The sequence below is a fragment of the Sarcophilus harrisii genome, chromosome 3, assembly GCF_902635505.1.
Source record: "Sarcophilus harrisii chromosome 3, mSarHar1.11, whole genome shotgun sequence".
Lineage (NCBI taxonomy): Eukaryota > Metazoa > Chordata > Mammalia > Dasyuromorphia > Dasyuridae > Sarcophilus > Sarcophilus harrisii.
The window spans coordinates 303,479,575-303,506,190 of NC_045428.1; the positions used below are offsets into that span (position 1 = coordinate 303,479,575).

Here is a 26,616-nt window from a genome sequence, read left to right on the forward strand (position 1 = left end):
TCCCTATAATCTTTTTGACCAGCTGTACAATTCCTGTTGTCTTTAGGATGAGAATTCCTGAAATTGCTGTCGTCATTACTTCAGCTATCTCTCTAAGGCCTGAAGCAGGTGCTGGTGTCTCAATCCACACTGGTTTCCACCATGGTGTAATAGATCTCTCTTGCCAAACTCCTAAGTTATCTTAGACTGGAAAACTTTCTTGCCCTGATCTTTTGTTTTTTGGAGTTTTAAAGTTTTAAAGAGAGGAATATTGTAAAAATTTAGCTAATTTGCTACCTGAACTCCATTTTCTTGATTACATCTCTACTTACCCCTCCTCTTAATTTTCCTATTTCTGCTGAGAATACCATTGTTTTTCAAAGGAACCAGTTTCACAATTTTAGAGTCAATGTTTAATTTCTTTGTCTTTATAAACCCAGTGTATTGTACATTGCCAATATGGGTACTTAATAAATGCTTGCTGAAATGTTAGTGGTCTTTAAGTTTTTGAAGGAACCTTAGATGGGAAAAAACCTAGACTTATTCTGTGTGGCTCTAGAAGAAAGAATTAAGAAGTCAAGTCAAGTTTTCAGAGTTGTAAATTTACGTTCTGTGTCAGAAAAAGCTTCCCAATAGAGCTATCCAAAATGGAACAAACTATTTCAGAATTCAATCAGTAGGTTCTCTCTCAATGGAATTATTCAAAGGAAAGCTAGATGGCCACTTATTGAGGGAATAATTTTTCAAGTGAGGGTTGAACTAGATAGTCTTTCATTCTAAGATACTTTAATTTTGACCACAGGCAAATAATTTAAATTACTTAGTACTTCTGGGCAACTTTCCAAGGCTCACTAACTTCAAGATTCACTAACAATTGTTAATATGCTTTGATAGAGGGAGAAATCTCACTGGGAATTATCTAGATATAAATCACAGTTTAAATAAAAAAAGTCAGTTAAACTCTCTAACTTATCCTTAAAATAGGAATAATCCTTTTTCTACATATCCTAGAGAGTTGTTGTAAGGATGGAATAAAATTGTGCATGTAAAACACTCTATATAACATACTGTATTAGTGTTAGCTGTTATTATCATTGTTAGTGCTGATTTACATGAGTAGTATTACTGATGAAGCATTTCTGTGGAACATGGAAGGCCTCAGAAAGGGAACATTCCCCTTACCCAAGGCTTGGTATTTCTGAAAAGTCCATAGAGGGTATCCTTTACAAAAGCTTGCTTAGTGCTTGGATAGTTATTCTTAGAACACAGTAGCAATTCCATTAGTAAAATCAGCAACAGAAACCCTGTTAACAATTTCAGGAAATTAATTTCATTTGTGTCCACAGCAGTCATCTGATAAACAAATAAGGTCTAATAATAGATTTAGGGATGGATGTACAATCCCAAGTGTTGCTCCAAGTATGCAGGAATCACAGCCTTGGTCATAGTCTGTGTTTGATCAACTAAGCATATAATGTGAGGTAATAACAATCTTTCAGGATATTTCTGTTGTTTCTCTGTTTTGTCTTCTGTCTGTGTATCCCCAAGCATGGTTAGAAGAGCTAAGAAGGCAGCATCCATTAGAATCAGCCAGAAACAAGGTAGAGCCCAAAATAAAAGTGCCACTGTTACATATTAAGAATATCTCTTTAGTGGAAATTTCAGCTTTCTGATTCTCCCTTCCTTTAACTTCATATCCATCATTCCCCTGAGAAAAACAAGTGAGTGTGTTCTAGCTAACACTATCCCAATTGCTGGATTGTGATATGATATGTACACAGTATATCTTCATTTATTGTTGATTGATTTGTCTAGGTTTCTCCACTATGAATGTTGCTGTTCTACATGGTGTCCTGATTCCATTCCATTTTGAGAACCTGGAAACTCCTATTGACCAGAGTCCCACATAAGCTCTGCAGGGTCTTATCTTCTGAAGGCCATGTTGTCATTCACCCTTTATCTGTTATCTGAAGAGCAAAGACCATTTGACTCTCCCTTTGATTTCTTGTTTTATGGAGAAAACACTTTTGGTTAACAATGGCACCGACTGCAGCTTAGAGAACATTCCCAGGGCTTTTGGTTCTAGTACCACTGGCTTCTCCAGGCCTTGTATTATTCATTGTGACAACTGCAGTGCTGAAAAGTTTTTCCACTTAAAGGGAAGTAGCTCCCAGATGGATAATCACTGGGATGCACTCCCTACCAACATCTCAGTGAAGATGTCTAATCTTTGTAGTCCCCTTTGTGCCAAAGTTCCCCCTTGGCTCTTCCATCCTACTGACAAACAAGTGTTGCATGGAGATATAAAGCAAGAACTAAAGGAAAAGCTTCGGGAACAGAGTGCAAAAGTGGTAACTGAGCCTAATAAGCCACTTTGTCCACGAATGCTCTACGACGGGTCTGAGAGATCTCTGACCAGTATCTATGGAGACAAGGATCATCCCAGATCTGAAGCTTTTTCTCGGCCCAATCTGTTCCATTCACTCCCCAGCCCAAAGGACATCAAACAGGAAGCAAGGCGTCGGCTACAGCTCCACAGACAGAACAGCTCCCCAAATCTTGCTCTTTCTCATCTAAAGCAAGGTTTAGATATGATCAAATACAGGAACACAGACTCTGTACAGGACTCTAGGGAAACCAGGAGACTGGAATTGGGAAGAAAACTTCACCTCAAGGGCCGACTGTACATTCCAACTTTTGAAGAATTCAAGAAGATGAGACAGAAGTTGCTAGACCCATCCTTAGGTACCCCCAAACAAAGAACTCTTGAAGAGCCCCAGCCTTCTCAGGAAGGTGGTGAGAACAAAACCCCTATGGTCTTTAAGGAGTCTTCTCTGTTCTCTATAGCTCAGAGCCAACCAGTTTCAGAAATGAATAATAACTTCAGTGTAGGATTGTGTGATTTAAACTCCACCCAGCACCATCTTATTTCTCACAATTCAACAACTGACAAAAAACCATTTATTTTACAAGACATTGACTCTTGGGTTCCAAGTCCTGAGAACTGCAACTCTGTAGTCCCGAGCAGAGATGACCCTCCAGATCCCATCTGTTGCAGCCCGATTCCCAGGTCTATATTGCAAGTAGACCACAATAAAGAAAAGCATCAGACAAAAGAGGAAAAGGCAGGCATTCTAGACCTTTCATGTGTAGTCTGCCACAGTTCACCACAGTCCCCAGCCTCTGATGTGCCATTATCCTTCTGTCCCACCTTGCTGCTCAAAATCACTGACCCGACCTGCTATGGCAGCAAACTGCAGAAGATGAAGGAAGGGATGATTGACTCAGCCCTGGGCCTTATTAAGAAAAGGTATAGAACTGGTATGAGCTGACAAAGGCAAATGCTAGGGGGGAAAATACTCAGGTAAATGGTTTCTTATCTTCTCACTTCCAGAGGCCTAATTTGGTCATTATGGAGTCACTCCCAGGCAGGAAGGAGGCAGGAGTGTTTCTTGCAACCACTGTTCTAAAGTAGACTTAAGCTCCTCAGGATGATCAAGGTCCCAGGGGTCTTTCGATTGCGGGAATAACAATAACAACAACAACAATAATAATAACTAACTTTATTTTGTACTTTGCTGTTTACAAAGCATTTTATATATATTCATATATATGTACATATAAACTCATTTGATTGTCTCACCAACCCTTTAGATATTCTTAATCCCTATTTTAGCTGAGAGAAATAAGGGACTTGGTCTGGGTTACACATATACTAAATATCTGAAGCAGGATTAGAACTCAGATCTTCCTGATTTCAGGATCAATACTCTAGCTATACAATATGCCAAACTACCTCTTAGGATAGCCAAGCCCCTAGACAAATCCCTTATGACCACTCCATACTGAATCTACAATCTTTGCTACCAGAACAAAGTACTTTCCATTTGCATTCTGTTTCCCTCATCTAAATATTATTCACTTCCTTTCTGCCAATCCATTTTCCTTCCTTCTTCAAAAACTTTATTCCAAACTTAGATCTTGAAGCTTTTATTGATTTAATGTCACATGTCCTATAAACTCTCTTACACCTCAGTGCTTTTAATATACTCTTCACTCTTTTATTGACATCTATATGCTGCTTTGTACCTAAATCTGAAGTCTCTTTCACATACATAAATGGTTGTAAGTTCATTAAAGGCAATCACCCAGTGTTTGATTCTCTTTATATCTTCCACAATGCCTAATTCAGGGTTTGATACATAGGGGGTCCTTAAGAATTTGTGGAGCTGATGGTAACATTGCTTCCTGTAGTTGTAGGCCCAATGTCAAGTCTCCAGCACAGTCACAGGATCCGCAGGATGTTGCTCATGCTTCGCTGAACAATAACAACCCTTCACAGATGTGCTGGAAGGACCTGAAAAACAAGACTGCAAGGGACACTCAATTGGTTGGATGGGTAAGCCCAGAACATAGCAAGTAGTGAATCCAGCATTTCAAAGTTAAAAAGAACCTTACAGGTCATGTAGTCCAGCCTGTACCTGCTGAGAACATCCCTGAAAAGTGATTACGCAGCTTTTGCTTTGAAATCTCCAGTGAGGGAGAGCCTGCTGCTTCCTGAGTCAGCCTGTCTCACCTTGGAATTAAACAAAAGTTAAGACTTGTGTAAGCTGAAATTTCTCTCTGACTTCCCCATTGTTTCTAGTTGTGTTCTCTAGGACCCAGATGAATAAGTCTTTTTCCATATGACAGCCCACAAGGTAGGGAAGAGTTCTGTTTAATGTTGGAAGAGGTAGGATAGCCATTATATTCTTTGATATGGTAGGGAAGTATGAAATAGGGATTTGGAGAATTTGAGTGAGGAAGAAGACATGGGTACACCTGCAACAAGGCCCCTGGTCAAGTCTAAGCATTCAAAATAATCTAGAGCAGGTTATTTGATGAAGCCTATGAACCTCCTTACAGAAAAACATTTTAAATGCCTAAAATATATGAGATTACAAAGAAAATTAATCAATCATGTAAAATCCTGTTATCAAAGTATCTTTTAAAAACATGCTCACGGACCATCAGTTAAAAACTCCTAGTCTAGAGAGAAGTTATAGGTAAAAATTGACATCTGGAGAGAAATCATAAGAGTCCAGGGCACTCTGATACTTATTCCAGGCTATTTTCCTACTGTTAAAAGATAGATTACCTCTCTGTACTTCATTCTGGCAACATGGGTGTGTCCCAACTTGAAAAGGAAACCTGTTTCTGAATAGGATGAGCAGAATAAACAGGTCATTGTTATAAAAGTGAATTCTGTGATCCTAAAAGCAAGGGCAGAATGATTTAAACAGATATGGTAATGAATTCCTATTTGCAAAGGATAAAATAAGTTATAATTAGAATGACCTTGAGGGATATAGAGATAACACAAAGGGGAATAGGGAAACATTATAGTAAATGTGGGGCAAATATCAGTGACTAACTCAGAATTCTCTCTTTGTTATCTAGTCCCACTTCTATTCTTATGTGATTGGTTCCCCTGAACACCTTGCTCTAGGTTATGATCAGCAGCTTCTTTTCCTGGCTGTGGGTAATATTTCCCTCATTGCTCCCCTCCTTCCTTATCTTCTCTATCAATTGGGGCCTTCTTTGGCTTTGATGTTTCTGAATCTTCCCTGTTCTTGTTGTCATAACTCTAATACTCCCTTTTATTCCCTCCTCTTACCCCTCTTCTGCACTCACTCTCTCTCTTGCTCCATCCCCTCTTGACTTCAGTGCCATATATCTTACAGACTTTGAGCCCCGGCTGCCATTGTTCCAGTTTGAACAATTCCCTGGAGAACTCCAGGTCCCCCCAGGAGTGTCAACCTCAGCCTCATTTTAGTGGCTCAACACCAAAGACAACTAGCTGGAAAAAGCACCTGGAATTGAGGAGTGCTGCCATCATTCACCAGCACACAGACAGATGCCAGACCAAGAAAAACCCTGGTACAAATCTCTCCCAATAATTACCTTCCTCTATTCCCAGACCTGGAAGACTGACAAGTGACCATCACTAGCCCATCCTATAGCCTTCTATATACCCACTTTGATTGCACCATGAGCGGAGGTTTGCTGATTGGTCAGGTTCATTTACTCTGCTGAGTGGGATAGTCCCTGTAGCCTCAGAATAATGAAGGAACATGATGAGAAAGAAGCCCATTTCTATCCTTGTTAACTGACGACTGGATCTCTGGTCCTTTCTTTATCTTTCTGTGGCTCTACTGATGAAAGGAGAGGAAAGGCAATAGTATTACTTCATATCCCAAAGAAATTCTTAGTTCCTCAGAGACTACCACATACCTCCAATGGCAATAGACAAGTCACTTAACCTCTCTGGGTCTCAGTTTCCTCATTTGTAAAATGAAGGAGTTAGACTAGATGATCTTTTAGGGTTCCTTCTAAATCTAGATCTATGGTCTATGACCCTGATCCTATGATCTCCTAGTCTTCACAAATGGATAACAGAGAGAGTTACTAGATAACAGCAAAGATCTCCCGAGCAGAAGAATTCTCCTCCCTCCCCCACTTTCTCTCTTTCTCTTTCTCTCATTAAGGTGACCTTTGAGCAAGAGCAACAGATGCTGTACATCAAGAATGACATTTATGGTCATAGTCAATCCCTCTCAAGAAATGTTCTTCACTGACATATTTTGTTCCTCGCTGCCACTCCCTTTGTGAATTTTACATTCTTCTCATTCCTCTCCTGGAAAGTGCCTTAGTTATAAACTCCCTATGTCCTTGCAGTAAGTAAGCAGGACATAAGTAGCTATGACACTCAAAGCATGGAGACTTCCTGCAAGGAGGGTGTCTTTTGCCTCAAAATTCTACAATCTTATATTTCCACTTTTAAAGAAATTTCTCACCTGGTCCTATCCAGTTTGAATGGCCCAAAGTTTTTGGAACAAGTGTACATCTTTGGGCACTATCCATATTTCTTAGATTAAATGTCTGTCCTCTAACCTCTGTATTCCATCATGATGGTGGATATCCCCTGGACCTTTACCCCTTCAACTATGCATATATAGAATCACGAGAATCACTCTAGGATTTGCAGAGTTTTACTGTATTTTAATTGTTAATCTGAATTCCTCTAAATCACATTATCATACCCCCAACAGTTGTGACTCTTAATCTTGATATTTTAAGCCTGGGGAAAATTAGGAAAGGAAGTTTTGAGGGGGAGAAGATGAGTTTGGTTTTATATTTGAGATGTTGGTAAGATAAAAGGTGGTGGAGAGGTGAGGGGTGCCCAGCAGTGGACAGTGTGATAAATGGTAAAAACAAAACAAAACAAAACAAAACATTTTGTTCTAGTATAGAATGTATTTTAGATTTACCACTAATTAGTTAAGAATTTGAATAAGCCATTTAACTTCTGGACCTCAATTTCCCTGCTTGTAAAATAAGAAACAGGGTTCATTTAGATGATTACTTAGTTCCCTTTCACTCCTGAAATTCAAATTCAGTGAATTCCTAGACTTAATGCAATAGCAGTTTAGAATAATCCAATGTTTCACTTCCTTAACTGCCTAAATTTTTCTATCCCCTTGATTTGCAAATAAACTGGGTTTTCAATGTGTTTGTATTTGGATGGGGTAGGGAAGCAGGAGTTCTTGGATTTTTTTCTCATTTGTTCTTCTCTTCAGCCTTTTTTGGAACAGAATTTCCAGATATCCCTCATGGCTGGAACTTGGCTGAGAACAACTGTTTCCCATCTGCGATACAACATTGGAATAACATGGACTGCCTTAGAACAGACAATGGGATGACAGATTTGAGTGAGGAAAAGAATGAGGATGAACCAAGTGGAGACCAAGAGGCAGCAGGGCAAGACCCGAAGACTAGGGCAGTTGAGATAGAACATGTGGACACTGGCCTTGAGCCAGTCCCAGACAAAAATTGGCACAGCCAGGCATCCACAATGTCAAACTCCCCAGAGGCACATTGCACAGACTGTGGGGAGAGGAAAGAAGCCTTGAGCCTAGAGGATGGGAGCCTTTGTGGACAGTGCACCAAGCTACGATGGGAACGGAAACAGGCAGTGTTGGAGTTCATTCATACAGAGGCCAGCTATGGGGAAGATCTGCACATTCTTAAGGAACAGTTTCAGTTGCCTATGCAGTCCGCTGGACTGTTGAACCCTGGACAGCTGCTAGTTGTGTTCAGCAACATCCAGGAGCTCATTGATCTCAATGAAAGATTTCTGAAGAGCCTGAAGCAAGAGATTTCCCAAGCCTTGTCACAGGTATGGGATCTTAAAAGGGGCTGCTCTTTTTTCCCAACAAGTATGTAACTCTCATCAGATTTGATATTATCAAGGGCCTCAGGTATCGTGCCAGTAATACCTTAGTGGAAGAATTATCGGACCTCAGACTAGTTCCAACTCTTTGGCCTCTTCCCAGTCTCCTCTTGTTCAGTGCAGTCCCCTCTCAGCCCTCTCAGCTCTCTTTCATTATACACTTGTAACCACATATATTTGGTCTAAGCCTGTCAGTGCTTGGAAGGAACCCATATTAAAGATGATAAAAGATCCATTGTGATTCAGCACTCATATCCAGACTAGGTGGTTGTTTTTTTCCCCTCCAATTATGAGTTACAGAAAGACATGAAGAATTTGGAAAGAATTCAGAATGGAGCATACAGGAATATTGAGAGTTAGGAAGTTTGATGATCAGGGAAGGAGATTATTTAATTTTGAATAAAAAAGTCTAGGAGAAGCAGTCTCCAAACTCCATTTCAGATGATGATAGACAAGAGTAAGAAGCTACTTTCCATCTCAGAAGAGAGGTAGGATAAAACAGTGGAGAGGTCACTGAACATGTAGCTGAGAAAACTGGGGTTCAAATCTTGTCTTATTACCTTTTCTGGGGCTCAGTTTCCTCACCTATAAAAATTAGGAGGTTGGACTCGAATGGATTGTAAGGTACCTTCTCGCTCTGTATATTGTCAATGCTTGCATCATTTTTTACCATGGAAACACCATTTTTAAAATTAGAAACGACCCTGAGACCCTTTCCTAGGAAAGGAAGAATTGGGCATCTGTACTGCTTCTTCCTGATAAAATGTCGGTTGATGAGTGATTGGGATCTCTTCCTTATATTTACAGGGCGATGATGACCTGATGACTGTGTGCATTGGTGAGATCTTCCTGGAGTATGTCAACATGTTGCCTGCTTTCCAGACTTACTGTCTTCAGCAGGCATCCTCCATAAGCACTCTCAGCACCCTGGAGAAGGAAAAGGAGCTACTTCGGTAAGGGGTATGGAAGGAGCAGGAGTATTGGGTGGTGGGAGTGGATATCAAATGAGTTGAAGTATGCAGAAAGAGTGGCCATGGAGGCTTAAAAAAAACTATAGGTTGAAAAACAAATAGAAGCCCATCATTTTGTCATATTTGCCTCATCATTGTCCATCCGGAATAAGTTACAAATAGTAACCTTAGGTTATATGGAGCATCCTGAGGCCAGGTGTAAATTCTAACTTTCACTCTGGCCTTGACTTTTGACCTTGTCCCTCTGGTAAAAATAATTACAGAGTCCAAAATAGACTATTCTAACCTGTATCTGAAGAGGAATTCCCTCTATAGAATCCCAGAGAAGTAGTTATGCAACTTCTGTTCAAATGCTACCAGTGATACTGCTCTTTTATCACCTCCCAAGGTAGCATTCTCTTTCTCTTTTGTACAGCTCTAATAGAACTTCCCCCCCCCCCCAAATCTACTAAACAAAATATCTGGGATTAAATAGACAAGTTTAGTTTTTTTGCTCTCTTTCCCTCTTCCACACCATCACTGCTGTAGTATAAACAGTATGATGGAAAGAGATGATCAATAGGAAGAGTTTTATAATAGTTGGTAAACAGGAATCAAAGGATTAAAAATAAACTAACAAATAACACTAATAACACTAACAAACACTAGTCACCAATAGTTCATTAAAAAGTCATTATCTCTAGTTGCATTTTAAAGTCTCTTAAGTAATTTAAAATATTATTTATTGAATTATATTTGTGTTGTTTTTCTTGTTTTAGTACCAAATTTTGCAGTGTTAGAGGTTTTTTCCTCTTTAAGGGCTACCTGAATGCTTGCTGTCAAACTAATACACTGTAAAAGTTTACCTTATGATTATGGGTTTTTTTCTTTTGATTAAAAATTAAATTATGATTTTGAAAAAAATTTTCCTTTTGAATTTCATGCTTATCTATACACAATCAGACATGTGTACAATCACAATTCATATTGCTATCTCTGAAGAAAAGACCAACTCAATATTAAGTAAATAAAAACAATTTCAGATTCCTCTACTCTAGTTTGAAAATTAAGCTGAACTTTTGGGTAATCCTCCCAATACGTATAATTTCTTATCAGAGATGCTTATTGTGATGGATTGTTCCTATTTGCTGCATCAGCAGGGATGCTTCCAAAGTAGGTTAGGCAGGATCACTTCGATGTTGTAAATGATATTACCATTAAGGCCAGGAGAATAAAGTATGAGTATAATTTGCCAGGAAGCAAAATAGAAGAGCAATGGGGGAAGAGGTCAGGAGATGATATATGAAGAAAGTTAGATGTTATTAGATGTATTATTCTTGGCTGAGTGTTCCCTTTGTATCTAATTCCACTTGGTATTGTGAAGAATATAGAGGAAGGGTGAAATAAGATTCTTTGATCTAGAGATCTGCCTTTTACTCCCAAGTGTTTGCCTTACAGAAATATCTCTTCTTGGGGTGTCTGTAGGTTTGATGCAAGGGTTTTTTGAATATATGTTCCAGCATGGAATTTTTGATCAATCAATGTCAGTATTGTGACATATAAGACATACTGCATTGCCATTATTTTTCTGGTGATGTTTCTGACTACAAATCATAGAAAATTAAATCTCTTAAGAATCCAAATCGCAGGTATAGAAATAGACACATAATGTGTGTTTAAATGGCACAATAGTAACTTACATATGAGAAATCATGTAAAAGATATCAAGACTATGTTATAATTAGAAAAGTCACGTACTGATCATGAGATATAAGTGACTGAGTGCAATAACAGAAAGGGTGCTGTTTGAAGATGGAGGGCTTTGGTCCAAAATCCACCTCTGCTATTTACTGTTTGTGTGAACTAGTTTCCTTAGTTACAAAATTGAATCAGATGGCCTCTGAAGTGCCTTTCAGTTTTAAATCTAGGATTCTATAGTGATTGCAAATTTCTTTCTTAGGTTATATTTTATTGTACTGGTAAGAAAAAATCATATTATCTTTTCTTTCTCTCTTAATTGCCTATCCCAGGATTTTCCTCCATGCTTCACAGACTAACAACACGGCACTGAGGCGGATGAACCTGCACTCTTTCCTAATGGCCCCATTGCAACGTATCACCAAATACCCACTTTTGTTGAGCCGAATCACACAGGCCACAGCTACCTTCCACCCTGACTACAGCTGCCTCTGCGAGGCTACAAGTCGCTTAGCCTCTTACTTGGAGCACATCAATAGGAAGACAAAACAGGAGGGCAGCTTGCTCTGGCGCCCCTTCCGCCAGAATGTCTGGCACCTTCATGAGCCAGTTGCTGCCATTGATAGACGGGAGCTGGCACTGAAGACACTAGGCTGGCTGTGGGAGGAGACACGTTTTGTAATGGAAGGAGGACTGCAAATGGCTCAGCCCCCCGACGGCCCCTGGACTAGAAAGGGCAGTAGAACCCTGAAGTTCCACGCTCTGCAGGGGATACTAATGGCTAAACTACAGAGACCAGCTGAAAGTGGCTCAAGGCAGGGGGGCCCAGCTCAGGGGCCAGTGGGAGATGCTGCATTAGTGCTAATCCGTGATAAGAATTATGGTAAACTGAGCTTGTTGAGAAGCCCGATTAAGCTGGGCCGGTGCGTGGTGTCAGCTGATCCTATCTGCAAGACCTTTGAGCTGCTGGAGATACAGCAGGGCGCCTTTATCCTGCGGGATGATGACTATGCCCATACTCAGCTGTGGCTCCATCACATCCGCGGTTACGCCCGGCAGCTGGGATCCTGGAAGAGGCGGCGGAATGCCCTGCCCAACATCATGATCAGTATTCCCAGCCATCCTTGCACCGAGGGGTATCCCTAATTAGGGTTAAAAAGGGATTATAAAAAACATGATTTCAGTTACATCAGATCCTTAAAATGATCTTTCTAGGAAGGATCTAGGTGTGTGCTAAGGACCCTCCTCTCCTTTCTTAGCTAGGACCCTAGTTCCCTCAGTTGGAGAATACCTATTTTCCCTGGTGAGACTAAAGAACTCATTCCTTCTGGTCTGACTTGGCTTCTCTGTTCTGTTCATCTTGGTTGCCAATGGATAGCCCTACCAAGTTTTTGGGAGCTGAAGTAAGATGCTATTCAGCCTAGGGACCATGCAGATAATCAGGAAACAGATTCTATATCTTTCTCCCAATCCTCAGAACCAAAAGGAGAGTGAAGATGGTGTAAATACAGGGTTTTTTTTTTGTTTGTTTGTTTGTTTTTACTAGATCAGACTATTTTGGAACCATGTTAATCCACGCTCCTCTTAACCAAACACATACAGAGGGACTACTACTTTGCCAAGTGCCTTTAATCCATGGGGATTTCTGGGCTATGGCTGAGGTGAGGAGCTGGCCATTTTGGTGTGATAATAGGGGAGGAGGAAAGGTAGCCAGGAGGAGTACTACAGAGAAAAGGGGGAGGGGAGAAGGAGGAAGAAGGCATTAGGTGGGAGAGTAGGTGTCTGCTTTCTAGTGTTTCCTAGTGGGAGATGGAAGTGTCACCAACCACTGCAATAGGGATTATTCTTGGTAAATAATTACCCTATTTATACATTTATCCAAAAAAGTATATAATGAATGTGTATTTTCTGCAAGATATTGTAGTCAGAACCCTGAAGCAGAAACTAAGATAAATGGTCTCTGCCCTAAAGGGGCTAACAATATAATTCCTTTTTGCTTATTCAGATTCCTTTTTTTTTTTTTTTTTTTTTTTTTGCCCTTCTGATTCCTTTAGTTCATTTCTGAACTCATGATTTAGTCATTCAACAAATATTACATAGGGTACCTTGGGAGATGCAAAGATAAATAAGAATGTGCATGCTTGCCTCCATAGAGTTTATAGACTAATAAGAGGGTTATTACAGGCATATAATTATAATATATAATGTGAAATTAAAATAAGAGATATAAAGTTTTCTATTACTTCAGAGAAAGGAGAAATTCCTTCTGATTGAAGGTAACAAGAATTTCTTTCTGGAGAAGATGGCACTTGAACTGATAATTGAATAATAGGAAGACATTAGTTAGGCAAAGCAGAAGGGAAAGAGATTCCACTCAAAAAGGACAATGCTGTGGAGTTGTGGAATCAAAATGTTTGGGAAATACATAATCCAATCTGGTTAAAGTATAGTTCGTGGAAAGAAAAAGGAGATAAATTTAGGAGGATTAGATTGAGCTAAAATTGGGGAGCGCCTCTATATGACCTCAGAAGTCCTTTCCAAGTATAAGATTCTTTATTTCTGGGGAAAGCCTGGAGATCTTCATAACCACTTAGAAAGCCATTGCAAATTCTCTAATTTGGCTCCCAAGAGTTCCTTGTACTTTCTGAAAGTCTTCCAGGTATAGTCTCTCAAAGACTTGGAACAATTAAAGGAGAAAAACCAAATCTACTAGGTATCAGTTCTGCACTTTGATATATTTATATTCTTAGTTGCTGGTCTGAATTTCTTGCTGCTATTAGTCAGGATACTGGACTAAGGATCTTAGGTTAGGGAGAACAGAGGAAGTCCATTCTCCTAGAAGAGTTATTGTGAATGCTACAACTAGAAATGTGATAACTCTACATTAAAAAAAAAATCAAATTAAAAATTTTTTTCTCCTGAATTTCTGCCCTCTTCCTGATTCTCTGGTTCACCTCTTTCTGATCTCCTCTTCTTCCAACTTCTCTGTCCAGGATAGCAGATTTAGTCTGTAGAGCAAGAAGAGAGGTAGAGGCAGTTGGAGAACCAGGATTAAACAGAGAAATTAAAGGACAGCATATCAAATAGTTGAAGGGGGAAGAAGAAGGGGGGAGAAAGGAAAAGAAGACAGAATGAGTGATGGAAAAGATAAAAAAAGGAATAAGGGAGAAAAGTGTTTATTTAAAACTATACTATTATTTTCTGTTCATATTCTAACATTTTGAGGAAAAAAATCAAGGGCAGTTTGTGCATAATTATATTTGATTTACTATAAAGTTATGTTTACACTAAACCAGCTTCAAAGGTCAGTAGGGTGGAGGAAATTAGTAGAAGGGACATACAAGCTAACTTCCAAGAAAGTCCAGATTGGAAAGAAGCAGTCTTGAGGTTTTATATGCAGATCCAGGGAAGATGAAGTCTTCTGTCTTTGAATCTCTGAAAATGGGGCAGAAAATCTTCTATACGTGGAAAGGGAACCTTTTGTAGAGTAAATTTCAAGGAGCAGAAAAATTACTTTTATGGGGACACTCTATTGAGCTCACTGAAAAGTGCTTAAGAAGTCAAAATTTTACCTTCTTTCTTAAGAGCCAGAGTTGAATAAGCTTTTTAGGCAGGATAAATAACATGTTTAAATTTTAAGCCTTTTTGCTAGTCAAAGTTTTATGGGCAAAAGAAAATTAAAAATTCTTTTTAACACAAAGAAAACCAAGTAATTATTTTGAGTTGAATTTTAGAGTGGAAAGTACAATATGTACAAGGTATACCTTTTTAAATGATGCTCTGTATTTTATTTTAAAAGGTACACACATGCTAGCAACTATTTATGCTGATAATTTTAATAGACATATTTTATAAAATAAACATAACTGACATTATCATTTATTAATTCATGTACTCTTGATTATCCACACACTGGGGAAAGTTTAGCCTTATGGTCCATTAACTCAGCAAGTGACATGCCCCAACTAAGAGCTGGAACCAGATTAAAATGGAATAATGTAATGTTCTGTCTAAAATGTAATGTTCTCTGTTGAGGTTTTCTTGGGGTCTCTGGTGGCAGCTTTTGTTTCAGTTCAGTAATCACCACAAGTGCAGCCAGGTATTAAAGTCCAAATCCTTTATTGTCTCCTTCAGAGTACTGTCTCTTTCACTTGGGGCTGGGCTAGTTTTCTTATATTCCAGATCCTTTATTATCTCCTTCCTGGGACTGGACAGCTTTCTGGAGAACCTTTCAGTCTGGCCTTGATCTTAGTGGAGGAGGTGCAGGAGGCCAGCCCAACCACCAGGAAGATTGAAGATGGAATTAAATTTCTCCCCTTGGTTCTGAGAGCTTAAGCTCCTGCCTCCAGTTGTTTGCCTTCTCTCCAAATGAATCTTGGCTGAGGGTCCTAGCTTATATGCTCTACACGAAGTATAGATCAATCATTATATCACCAGGAAACCATTATTTGTTGTAGGATTAAATCAATCATACTGAACCATATTAAACTAGATTTAACCATTGTCTCCTCAATTTCACTTAGTACCTTGTTTCAAGTCCTGGCTCATAACAGAATAAGGAAATATTTAAGAAAAAATACAATAAAATTCAAATAACATATTTAAAAATTAAGTCCTTTTGGAGCTTTTAGGAATCCTTAGCTTACATTAATGATTCTGTTTCTATTTGACTTTGACACCATTGAATTAAACTATAACTAAGGCACTATTTGGTACAGACCCACTGTCCAGTAAGACCCAGTTTTTCCAAAAGACATGCTGCCTCAAGGGCATAGCATCTGAGTTGAATGAAACCTTAAGAACCATCTAATCTACCCCTTGGATTTTATAGGTGAGGATTCTGAGGCCCAGAAATATAAAATGACTTGCCCAAAGTCATACACAATGTCACAATTGGGATTTGGACCTCCAACTTCATTCTGATGTTCTTTCCACTGTACCACATACAAATATCAAAAAGAATGATAGTAAGTCTAACAAAAGAAAAAAAAAAGTCAATTGAAGAAATTTGTAACTCAGTTATTACTCAAGCTTGTTCCCATTATAATTACTATCTAAGGAACATACAAAAATGAGAAATACTCAAGGGTTCTCAGATGATTAAGAGATGACTCTCCTAGGTCTCTTTCTCTTATCTATAGCCTACAGGCATGGGAGCCCACAGTCATAATACACAGATAAGTAATATGTTTTCAGTTTCAAAATCATCAAAACTTCTCTAGCTTTTCTTCTTTTGCAAAAATGAGGGAAGGAACAAATCCTGAGGTGGGTAGTCCAAATAAAAAGGAAAGGTCTGGGGGAAGGCAAGTTTTCTGTTAAAATCAGTGGCAAAATCACTGAAGAGAACTTAATAGAAAATTTCAGAAAATTCTGAGCTCTTAAATAGGATGAATGGTCAGGTATGAACTACACATAAAAATGAAATGAGCAATTAGGTAAATTTTAAGGTTTTTTCCTTATTTTCATGTAGGAAAAAACTCAACCTTTGACACCTCGAAGAGTTTTTTTAACTTGTGTTTTTTCCTTTGTTAAATTTTATGCCTCAGAAGATGACTGTATGTGTGAATATGTTTTTTCTCTATGCCACAACCTTCTTGCCTTCCTTACACCTTTCTATATCCATTCTGTTTTCCATCTTTACTCCAATTTCCCCTGCTTTCTTGGTTATATAAAACTCCCTATCCAGCTTCATATCCAGGAAGCTATTTGATTGCTACCAGTTGGCAGTACCCATTAACTTCAGGATTTTCTGCTTTGCTCACTGTTAAGTTACATAGATCTTCCCCAATGTGGTTCTTATGCTGTGTGATTTTCTTGTCCAAGTCAATTAATCAACAATTATTTGTAAGCACATCTAGGTATCTTCTAAGACAGTAAGTTGCAGAAAAGATGCCAACCTATCTTGGCTTCTTTATCTGGGCATTCTCTACAAAATCACAGGTTTTATCCCACTACTATACTAAGTACTAGGGATGCAAAAAAAGAAAAACAGTTTTTGCTTTCAAGAGCCTTATATTCTACTGGGGATGGCGAATACAAATATACAAAGTTAAATATGGTAAATAGGAGATTTTATATATATACAAAATGACATCAGTGGTGGTTTGCAAGATGGGGTTAATTACAGGGGAAATCAGGAGAGGCCTGTTAGGAGCTGGCAGCTGAACAGTCATGAAAGGAATTGGGATTCCAAGAGGTAGAGGTGAGGAAAGATACAATTCTAAGCACAGTAGACAGCTTGTGAAAAGGTACAGAGATAAGAGATAAAATGTTATAGGGAATATCAAATAATCCACAGGATTATGATTTAACAGTCCAATTAAATTGGTATATAAAGTATGTGAACAGTAATGTATGATCAATCATCCTGCAGGAAAAGTCTGGAGTTAGGTAGTGAATGGCTATAAATGCCAAAAGGAGGAATTTATATTTTGTCCTAATGTCAGTAAGGTACAAATTGGTGTGGTCTATTAATATCCATTTGGCAGATTTGTGGACAAGGGATGGATAGGAGAGGAGCTGTGAGAAAAGATGAGTATCTTAATGATGTAGTTGACTATATAAATGGAGAGAAATAGATGTTAATGTTGTTGGGAAGATAGAATCAGCAGAATTAGGCAACTAATTGAATGTGGGAAGGTAGGGGGAAAATGAAGATTCAAGGATGACTCTTAGGTTGCAAATCCAAGTGACTTGGAAGAATAGTAGTGCCCTTTACAGAAATAGAGGTGTTAGGAAGACTGGTGGGGTAAAAAGAAAAACTTTTGTTTTGGACATACTAGATTTGAAATTTCCACAAGATATGTAGGAAAAAAATCTTCCTATGACAATTCATAAGACTGAAACCCAGGAAAGAGATGAAAAATATATGGGGTTGGGATTCATTAACATCATAATAATTATTGAGTCTATTGGAAAGAATAAGACCCAGACTCAGGATAAATTTGGAGGATATACCTACACAAAGTTGGGGTTCATGTATGATGTTCCTGTAAAGGAGAATGAAAAGGATCAAGCAGTTCTTTCCCCCAAAATATTAGTTACTATTAAGACAAGTCACTTTAAAAAGGCACTGTGAACCTCATTTTTACTCCACAAAGCTATAATTTAACAAAACTTAGAAGTCATCCTTCATTCCTCATTCTCACACCCAATATCCAACCAACTGCCGAGTCATCAATTTTACCTTCACAACATTTCTCCTATGCAACCCTTACCCCTCCTCCATCACCTCGGGGAGGCACTGATCGCCTCATGCTTTGGTGGGATAGCCCCTCTGGTGGGGATCTTTGTTCTATTCTCTTCTCCACTCAGCTAACACAGGGATTTTTCTAAAGCGCCACTCTGTCCTCATTTCTCCCATAGAATAGCAGGGGCTATTAACTCCAGAATCAAATGTACAATCTTTTGTTCGGCTTTCAAAGCCCTCCATAATTTGGTCCTTTCCCTGCTTGATACTTTTCTTAGACTTTGCTCCTTTCCATATATTCTGTAATCCAATATCACTAGTCCCCTTTTTGTTCCTCTTCCTTTAGATTTTTGTTCATTTTCACTGGCAGTCTCCCAAGCCTAGAACGTTTCCCTCATGCCATCTCCTCCTGCTGGCTTCTGCATGAAGCCTTTCATGTCCCCCTTAATGCTAATGCCTTTTCTCTGAAATCACTTCCAATAAATATTTTGCTTATACATAGTTGTTTGCATGTCAACGCTGTCATTAGGCTAATTTTCTTGGGATTTGATTACACATTCCCCCTCACCCATTTTGTATTTCAACAACCTCCTGGGGGCCCTGCCCTTTTCTACCGTTTTTATCCCCAGTGCTTAGTAGTCCATAGTAATAATGCTCCTTGATCCACTGTTGTGTGAATCAAGTAAAATAATATCTGTAAAGGCTTTGCAAACTCTAGATCCTTATGTAAATAAATAAGAAGTATAGAACCATAGACTTAAAGGGGGGGTGGAGGGGGTACAAGTTACAAGTCCCTCATTTTACAAGATGAGGAAATTGAGGTACATTGTTGGAATCTTTACAAAGTGTTAAGACACTGGAGTTGATAGAGACAATAGTTATCTGATTTGGCATGGTTCAACGTGATTGATTTGATCTTAGAAATATTTTGAGCCAGAACTTGAAACAAGGTACTAAGTGGAACTGATAGAACAATGCTTGTGTTCACACCTTTAGAGAGCTCATAAGTATCTAAGTACTCAATGGAGTTCACTCGTTTGGGAGAATTCAGGGCTGGCTTAGTCCAAATTCACACCTCCCTTAGGGCCAGAGAGCACTCTGGGAGATAACCCATAATCCCTCTCCCTCCAGAAGGAGGCGTTAACCTTTGGGAGATGACATATATGGAGGAAGCTCTTAGAGCTAGAGAATTTCTCCAGAACATCAACAGGGGTCGGAAACAGAGCACTCTGGGAGGAAGCCCACAAGCCCCATCTTCGAAGCGAGAGATTCATTGCATCTTCCACCTTGGTGAGGGCTGGAGGGTGAAGAAAGCAGAGGCAGAAGCCAAGGACAAAGCTGCAAGAGCTCTTAGAGCTCAAGCGGAGAGTTAGGTCTCAACTAACCGGGATAATTTGGAAGGAGAAATAAACGTTTGCATTTTTAGCAGCCGGCTGCGATTTTGGAGTAATTATTGATTTCAACTGAGACTAAGGCTGCCCCCGGGAAAACCACCACAGCAATGGCGCTGCTCAGAAGGAGAGACGAAAGTTCCTTATCTCCTTGGAAACCAAACACTCAAAACCGGAAGTTACAACTCCGGCAATCCCCCACAAATCAAAGGCTGTAGCCACGCAAAACAACTCCCGTACCACCTCCTTTTGGCTCCGTTTTCGTCCCTTACATCTGCTTCCGGGTCTTCTCTCTCTCCTCCCTCCCCCACCAGCCTCCGCCAGATCCCACCCTCTTCCATTCGGCAAGATTTATTGGCTGTCCTTTCGAGGAAGCCGAGTGACCCATCGCTGATTGGTTCAAATCTTTGTTGTTGGGCGTTACACAATTAAAGAAAGGGGAGGAGGGGGAGTGTTGAGTCTCCTTGGTAACGCCCAAGGGGCCGGTTGTTCTGATTGGTCCGCTTCCCCTCCGTCTCTTGGTCTCCATTCCAATTGGGGAATATTTTCTCGGAGAGGAGGAGGAAGGCGGTGCCTCTGGCCAGGTTCCGGGACTGACGTGGCTAGTTGCGGGAGTCGAGGGTGGGGGGGGGGGTGCCGGAGGCTTTACCTGCAGCTGCTTCCAGGTGAGTGCTGCGGGACCTCGCGGCGCGAACAAACCTTTAACGGTTGCCCCCACGTTCTGTTTCCCTCGCCCTTTCCCTGGAAGCCGTGGTCGCGGAGGTGGGGGGAGGGAAGGTGTGAGAGCGATTCTGCGACCCCCCCCCCTCCTTTTCTGGCGCACGACTTGAGTCCGGGCGGTGCGTGGAACCCCGCCCCCTCCGACTCCCGCTTCTCTTCTCTCCCCGCGGTTCAGCCGGATCCTAGTTCTGTGCGCTTGCGCTTCTTCACCTCTGGCCTCCAGTCGGGACTGGGGGAGTGGGGGATGGGGCTTGGGGGGGGGAAAATAGGTAGGATGCGCCTCCCCTCCCCCACTGCCCCGAATCACTGGCTGACCCCGAGAGCGCCGGGGTCTTTCTCTCGGCGCCGCTTCCTATTCCCAAGGTCCATCCTTCCTTGTCCTCGGGACGTTTGGCCCCGCGCTGGGAGAGGGAAAGCTCTCGTCTTCCCTCCACAGCCCACGGGGGTGGCATAATAAAAACTGGAAAATAATACGAATGGCCCGATCATCAACTACGGCGCTCCGGTCGGGGAGGCCTAGACTGCAGTCGTAAGAAAGCTGCCCAGGCCGCTCAAACCCCGTCTCGAGGTCCTGGCCGGCGGCCAATCAGTGGGCAGCGATGGGTGACCTCTAGGACTGTTAGAACTGGAATATCAGCTCCTCGCCCTTACCCTCCAGGCACCATTTACAAAAATAAAACATTTGGTTTCCCAGGGAGTGAATGCAGGAATAAAAGGATAGAGCAAGAATAAATCTCTGTGCTTAGACATTTGCATTCTGAGACATTTATGAAGTAGAGAAGAACGTGAGAGACAAATTTGCCTTTCTCCTCCCCCCCTTCCCCCACGCAAAAAGGAAAAAAGCTTGCTCTGTTTGCTAGCAACTATGGAGATTACGTCAGAATCAGCCTTTATTATGGCGCTGACTGTCTTAAGTCAGGGAGACTGGCAAAATCAATGCAGAGGGAGAGTATGAAGCACAGCAGTAAATATGAATCAGTTACTGCCTTCTTAACCTTTTATAAAGGGGTAGTAATAGCAAGCAGTTATTAACCACTCTTAATTCCAGTGATTTCCCTCAATTATTTTTACTTATTTTATATTTAGCTTTTTTATGTATTTGCATGTTGAATTTTCCAGTGAATTGTAAACTCCTTGAAGGCAGAGACTGTCTTTCACCTCTTTTTGTATTCCCAACTCTCAACACAGTAGTACTTGGCACATAGTAGGCATTATAATAAAAGTGTATTGATGGATGAATGAATGAATGAATTATGGTATTGACTGTCCTAAGTCCAGGAGACCAGCAAAACAAATGCAAAAGGCAGATGAATGGAAAGCACTGAAGCAAATCTGTTGCCTTCTCTCACCCTCATTAATTCCAGTACTATTCCCTCTCAATGATTTCCCATTTATTGTCTATATTGCTTACTTTGTACATAGTTGTTTGAGTGTTGTTTTTTTACCGTTAGATTGTAAGCTTTATGAGGACAGCCTTTTTGCATTTTGTTTTTTCAGCCCTTACCACAGTCCTGGGCACATAGTAGATGCAAAATAAATGTTTATTGAGTGAATGAATCTGTTATGCTTTTTTTTTTTTTTTTTTTTTTAATGAATCTGTTATTGTTGAACAGTCATGCCAGTGTTAATGGGCAATTTTATGAATCTGTTATGCTTTTTTTTTTTTTTAATGAATCTGTTATTGTTGAACAGTCATGCCAGTGTTAATGGGCAATTTAAAGGTGGAGGGAGTATTTTTTTGCCTGTCCAGGCAAGCGCTTGCAGGCTTTATCAATGCATCACCTTTACATAGAATTTCTTTTTTTCTATGATATGTTCCATTTGAGCCTCATAACAACTTGTAAGATACTTACAGATCAAGTATGTCCATTTTATAGATGAGGAACTTGAAATCCATAGAGAGAGTGTGACTTGCTCAAGATGCCACAAGTGTGGGTGCTGAGCCTAGATTCTAGATGCTATTTCTGAGTCTAGTTAGTGAGCCCTCTAACTGGAAAGGAAGCTTGAGTATGGTTTAGAAGAACAGAAATAGTATGGTTAATGGTTGGAAAGGGTGTAATGTTTTGAAGATGGAGTTGGTAAATCATTTGGGCAATGAAAAATGGGGAGTCTGACTTGTTAATATTTATTTTCTGTCTTTATATTCAACATCTACAGCAGTGCTTTGTATGTAGTGCACATTTAAGAAATGCTTGAATAAATGTTGAATTGGTTGGGGTGGAACTTGTGATGAAAAGGAAGTTGATAATTCGTTAATAAAGCTTTTAAAATCAATAAATTTTTTTTATTATAGCTTTTTATTTACAAGTTATATGTATGGTAATTTTACGGCATTGACAGTTGCCAAACCTTTTGTTCCAATTTTCTCCCTTTCCTCTACCCCCTCCTCCAGATGGCAGGTTGACCAATACATGTTAAATATGTTAAAGTATAAATTAAATACAATATTAGTATACATGTCCAAACAATTATTTTGCTGTTCAAAAAGAATCAGACTTTGAAATAGTGTACCATTAGCCTGTGAAGGAAATAAAAAATAAAAAAGGTGGATCAAGGTAGAGGGATTGGAAATTCTATGTAGTGGTTCATAATCATCTCCCAGAGTTCTTTCACTGGGTGTAGCTGGTTCAATTCATTACTGCTCTATTGGAGCTGATTTGGTTCATCTCATTGTTGAAAAAGGCCAGATCCATCAAAATTGATCATCATATAGTATTGTTGTTGAAGTATATAATGATCTCCTGGTCCTGCTCATTTCACTCAGCATCAGTTCATGTAAGTCTCTCCAGGCCTTTCTGAAATCATCCTTCTGGTTGTTTCTTACAGAACAATAATATTCCATAATATTCATGTACCACAATTTACCTAACCATTTTCCAATTGATGGGCATCCACTCAATTTCCAGTTTCTGGCCCCTACAAAGAGGGCTGCTACAAACATTCTTGCACATACAGGTCCCTTTTCCTTCTTTAAGATCTTTTTGGGATATAAGCCCAGTAGTAACACTGCTGGATCAAAGGGTATGCACAGTTTGATAACTTTTTGAGCATAGTTCCAAATTGCTCTCCAGAATGGCTGGATGTATTCACAATTCCACCAACAATGTATCAGTGTCCCTGTTTTCCCAAATCCCCTCCAACATTGTGCATTATCTTTCCCTGTCATTCTAGCCAGTCTGACAGGTGTGTAGTGGTATCTCAGAGTTGTCTTAATTTGCATTTCTCTGATTAATAATGACTTGAAGCATCTTTTCATATGGCTAGAAATAGTTTTAGTTTCTTTGAGAATTGTCTGTTCATATCCTTTGACCATTTATCAATTGGAGAATGGCTTAATTTCTTATAAATTAGAGTCAATTCTCTATATGGTTTGGAAATGAGGCCTTTATCAGAACCTTTGATTGTAAAAATATTTTCCCAGTTTAAAATCAGTGATTTTTAAAAGTACTTATTATAAGCTTTAAAAATGTCAAGAAGACATTATAGTTCAATATATAGTTCAATAAAACTTAGAAACATCAAGTAAAATTTCTAAATCCCTATCCCTTTTACAGAACAGAACCAAATCATTGAATACGTAACAAGTACACATAAAATGCTTTTGTTTTTCTTTTCCTTTCAGGCCTACCTGAAGTTCAATGAAGAACTTTAATGTGGTTGTGAAAATACTTGACACTCATTGCAACTTTCTAAACAGGTGAGTGAGCTTATGGAAAATTACAGTTTTTATAACATTATTTGGGGGTAGAAATAGGGATAGAGGCTATTAATTACAACAGGTAAGCTAAAGGCAAGTCACTCAATCTACCTGGGTGAGAGTATTATGCTAGATGATGACTTATAAATCCCATCCAGTTTTAAATTCTTTCAAGAATGGGATAATCATTGTGATGGAAAACAATTCCAGAATTGTTACCATGGAAGAAATTACAGTATTTGGTGATGCTTTAGATATATAAATAATGCTATATTCAGAAGGTAATTCTAAGCTTGTAAACCAATAATTAAAATCGACTCAAGTCCAGATTTTCTCATTAATATTTACTTGTTAATAATTTTTATTGCCTAAAATTGGTTTACTTTCTGTCAAGCTGGTTTTGTGATAAAAGTGATAGCTTACATTACCTACATACATATGTATTTATATACATTTATATGCACACATAGCACTTTTAGGGTTTGCAAAATACTTTATTATATCTGTTATGTTATTTTAATACAAGAATTCTGTGAGGTAAATCCTCATTTTATAGGTGAGGAAACTGAAGAATAAAGAATCTAAATGATTTCCCATTATTTCTTGGCTAATAAATTGCAGTACCAGTATTTAAACTTCCCAAATCTATTATTATTTTCACTATACCAAGCTGCTATAGATATACATATACAACATATAGTAGTATATTTACTAGTCATATGTATATGTATTTTCTCTCAAGATTTTAAGCACTTTTATGGATAGGGCCAGTCTTTTGTGCCTCTTGTACACTCTTACACAAGGCTAAATATAATGGGTACTAAAAGTTTAATTGATAATGATGGGGATTGGGGATGGAGCCAAGATGGCGGAGAAGGCATACCTGACTTTCTAAGCTCCTCTCATACCCTCAGGACCAATATTAAATTCAGCCTCAAAAATAGTGCTTAATTGGTAAAACCCACAAAGACTAGAAGTGCAACAACTCACCAGCTGAAGATAATTTGGAATTTCCTCAGAAAAGGTTTGTCCTGAGGGACAGGGGAGAAGATCAGCACAAGCAGGGAGAGAACTAGAGGCTAACATATTGTGCAGACCGATTGGGAGTGGTCTCTGTAGTTAGAAAATCACAGAGACGACACTGCTATAGACTGATTGCTCTGCAAAACAGTAGATCGAAGAGAAATCAAAGCCACTCTAAAAAAAATGCCAGAACCTCATAGGGTTTAGCTGTACACACACAAAACTGGACGTGACAACACAGATCACAGCACAACCTTGCAGCCCCAACCTGCAATATGGGGCTTTTCCTTGGGGCAGTTGCTAACCTGCAGGGCAGGGGGGCACAGCTAGAGGCAGCCTCTAATGTGCACAGTGCGGGGCTCAGCCTGGGGCAATAGAACTTTAGTGCGATTTGCTTCAGGGCAGAGACACTTCCAGTCTGAACAGGGCTATTTGCTGTCAGCAGCTAATATCCACAGTCCCACAGGGGGCTTTGGCCTCGGGAAGTGACACTTTCACTGCTTAGTCTCTAGCCTTTGGGCAGTTGCTAAACCACACAGTGGGGTTCTCTGTAGCTTTGCTGTGCTGAATCACTTCCGATTGGGGGAAGGAGAACTTTTGCCCAGAGCACTCCCATACCTCCCTGCCTGAAAGCCTGTTTACATCTTTCTCTGCTTTCCAGAGGAAGCTGGTAACCCCCTTGCCTTGAAGGCAGCCCCTAAAGGCTTTTAAAAATGAGTAAAAAAATCAAAAGGATAAACGAGCTTCTATACAGGAAAAGAGTAGGTTTGCAACCCTGAGGAGATTAATAGTAAACAGTCTCCAGACAATACCTCAAAGGGGAATGTTACCTGGCCCTCTTTACATAATGCTCTCCTAGAAGAGACCATTAAAAGTCTCAAAAGAGAGTTGGACGGTTTGGACATGTATACTTATTTTGTATTTAATTTATACTTTAATATATTTAACATGTATTGATTATCCTGACATCTAGGGGAGGAGGTGGGGGAAAGGAGGGGAAAAATTGGAACAAAAGGTTTGGCAACTGTCAGTGCTGTAAAATTACCTGTGCATATAACTTGTAAATAAAAAACTCAAAAATTAAAATAAAAAAAAAGAGAGTTAGAAGAAAAATGGGGAAAGGAAAGAGAAGCTTTGGAAGCTGAATTAGAAAAGGTAAAAAATTCCCAGGAAGTTCAGGAAAACAGAATTTGTGAATTGGAAAAAGTAAAAAAATCTCAGGAAAGTAAGATTTGTGAATTGGAAAAGATTTAAGAACTCACAAGAAAGTAGGATTTGTGAATTGGAAAAGACAAAGAATTTGCAAGAAAGTAGGATCTGTGAATTGGAAAAAGAAAATTCACTAAAAAAAAAAAATTCCATAGAGCAAAACAACTCATTTAAAAACTTAATTGGACATGTACAAAAAGAAGTAAAAAAAGCTAATGAAGAAAATAATTCATTAAAAATCAGAACTGAACAAATAGAAACTAATAATTCATTGAGACAGCAAGAATCAGTCAAGCAAAACCAAAAAAATGATAAATTGGAAAAAACCATGAAATATCTACTTAGAAAAATGACAGACCTGGAAAATCTAGGAGAAATAATCTGAGGATTACTGGACGTTCTGAAAATTATGATGAAAAAAAGAGCCTAGATTCTATTTTACAGGAAATCATCAAAGAGAACTGTCCAGAGTAATAGAATCAGAAGGT

At 39.3% G+C, this 26,616-nt stretch overlaps 3 protein-coding genes across 6 annotated transcripts in view; 2 read left to right on the plus strand and 1 right to left on the minus strand.

Moving 5' to 3' along the window:
* The first annotated feature begins 1,770 nt into the window (after positions 1-1,770).
* Positions 1,771-13,855, plus strand: LOC105749828. Its single transcript, XM_031959727.1, has 6 exons — positions 1,771-3,289; positions 4,234-4,378; positions 5,703-5,898; positions 7,599-8,197; positions 9,059-9,204; positions 11,232-13,855. Exons 1-6 carry the CDS (start codon positions 1,992-1,994, stop codon positions 12,043-12,045), a joined length of 3,198 nt encoding a protein of 1,065 aa, XP_031815587.1. The 5' UTR covers positions 1,771-1,991; the 3' UTR covers positions 12,046-13,855.
* On the minus strand, positions 11,939-21,619 carry LOC116422561 (basic salivary proline-rich protein 2-like). The gene is made up of 4 exons (XM_031961284.1): positions 21,611-21,619; positions 19,720-20,551; positions 13,854-13,907; positions 11,939-12,041 (listed from the first exon to the last, which is right to left on the minus strand). Exons 1-2 carry the CDS (start codon positions 21,617-21,619, stop codon positions 19,748-19,750), a joined length of 813 nt encoding a protein of 270 aa, XP_031817144.1. The 3' UTR covers positions 11,939-12,041; positions 13,854-13,907; positions 19,720-19,747.
* Positions 20,075-26,616, plus strand: part of GOLGB1 (golgin B1) — a 72,264-nt gene continuing 65,722 nt past the window's right edge. For all 4 annotated transcript variants that reach the window (XM_012544550.2, XM_023499056.2, XM_012544551.2 and 1 more), the window contains exons 1-2: positions 20,075-20,144; positions 23,822-23,896. The gene's annotated coding sequence lies outside the window, so the exon portion shown is untranslated. The remainder of the gene's footprint in view (positions 20,145-23,821; positions 23,897-26,616) is intronic.

Excerpts from the sequence above, each read along its gene's own strand:
- LOC105749828 (XM_031959727.1), top strand. The coding sequence starts at position 1,992 with ATGGAGAAAACACTTTTGGTTAACAATGGCACCGACTGCAGCTTAGAG. Across the intron at positions 8,198-9,058 it reads TTTCCCAAGCCTTGTCACAG|GGCGATGATGACCTGATGAC; the intron begins GTATGGGATCTT and ends TTATATTTACAG. Across the intron at positions 9,205-11,231 it reads AAGGAAAAGGAGCTACTTCG|GATTTTCCTCCATGCTTCAC; the intron begins GTAAGGGGTATG and ends TGCCTATCCCAG.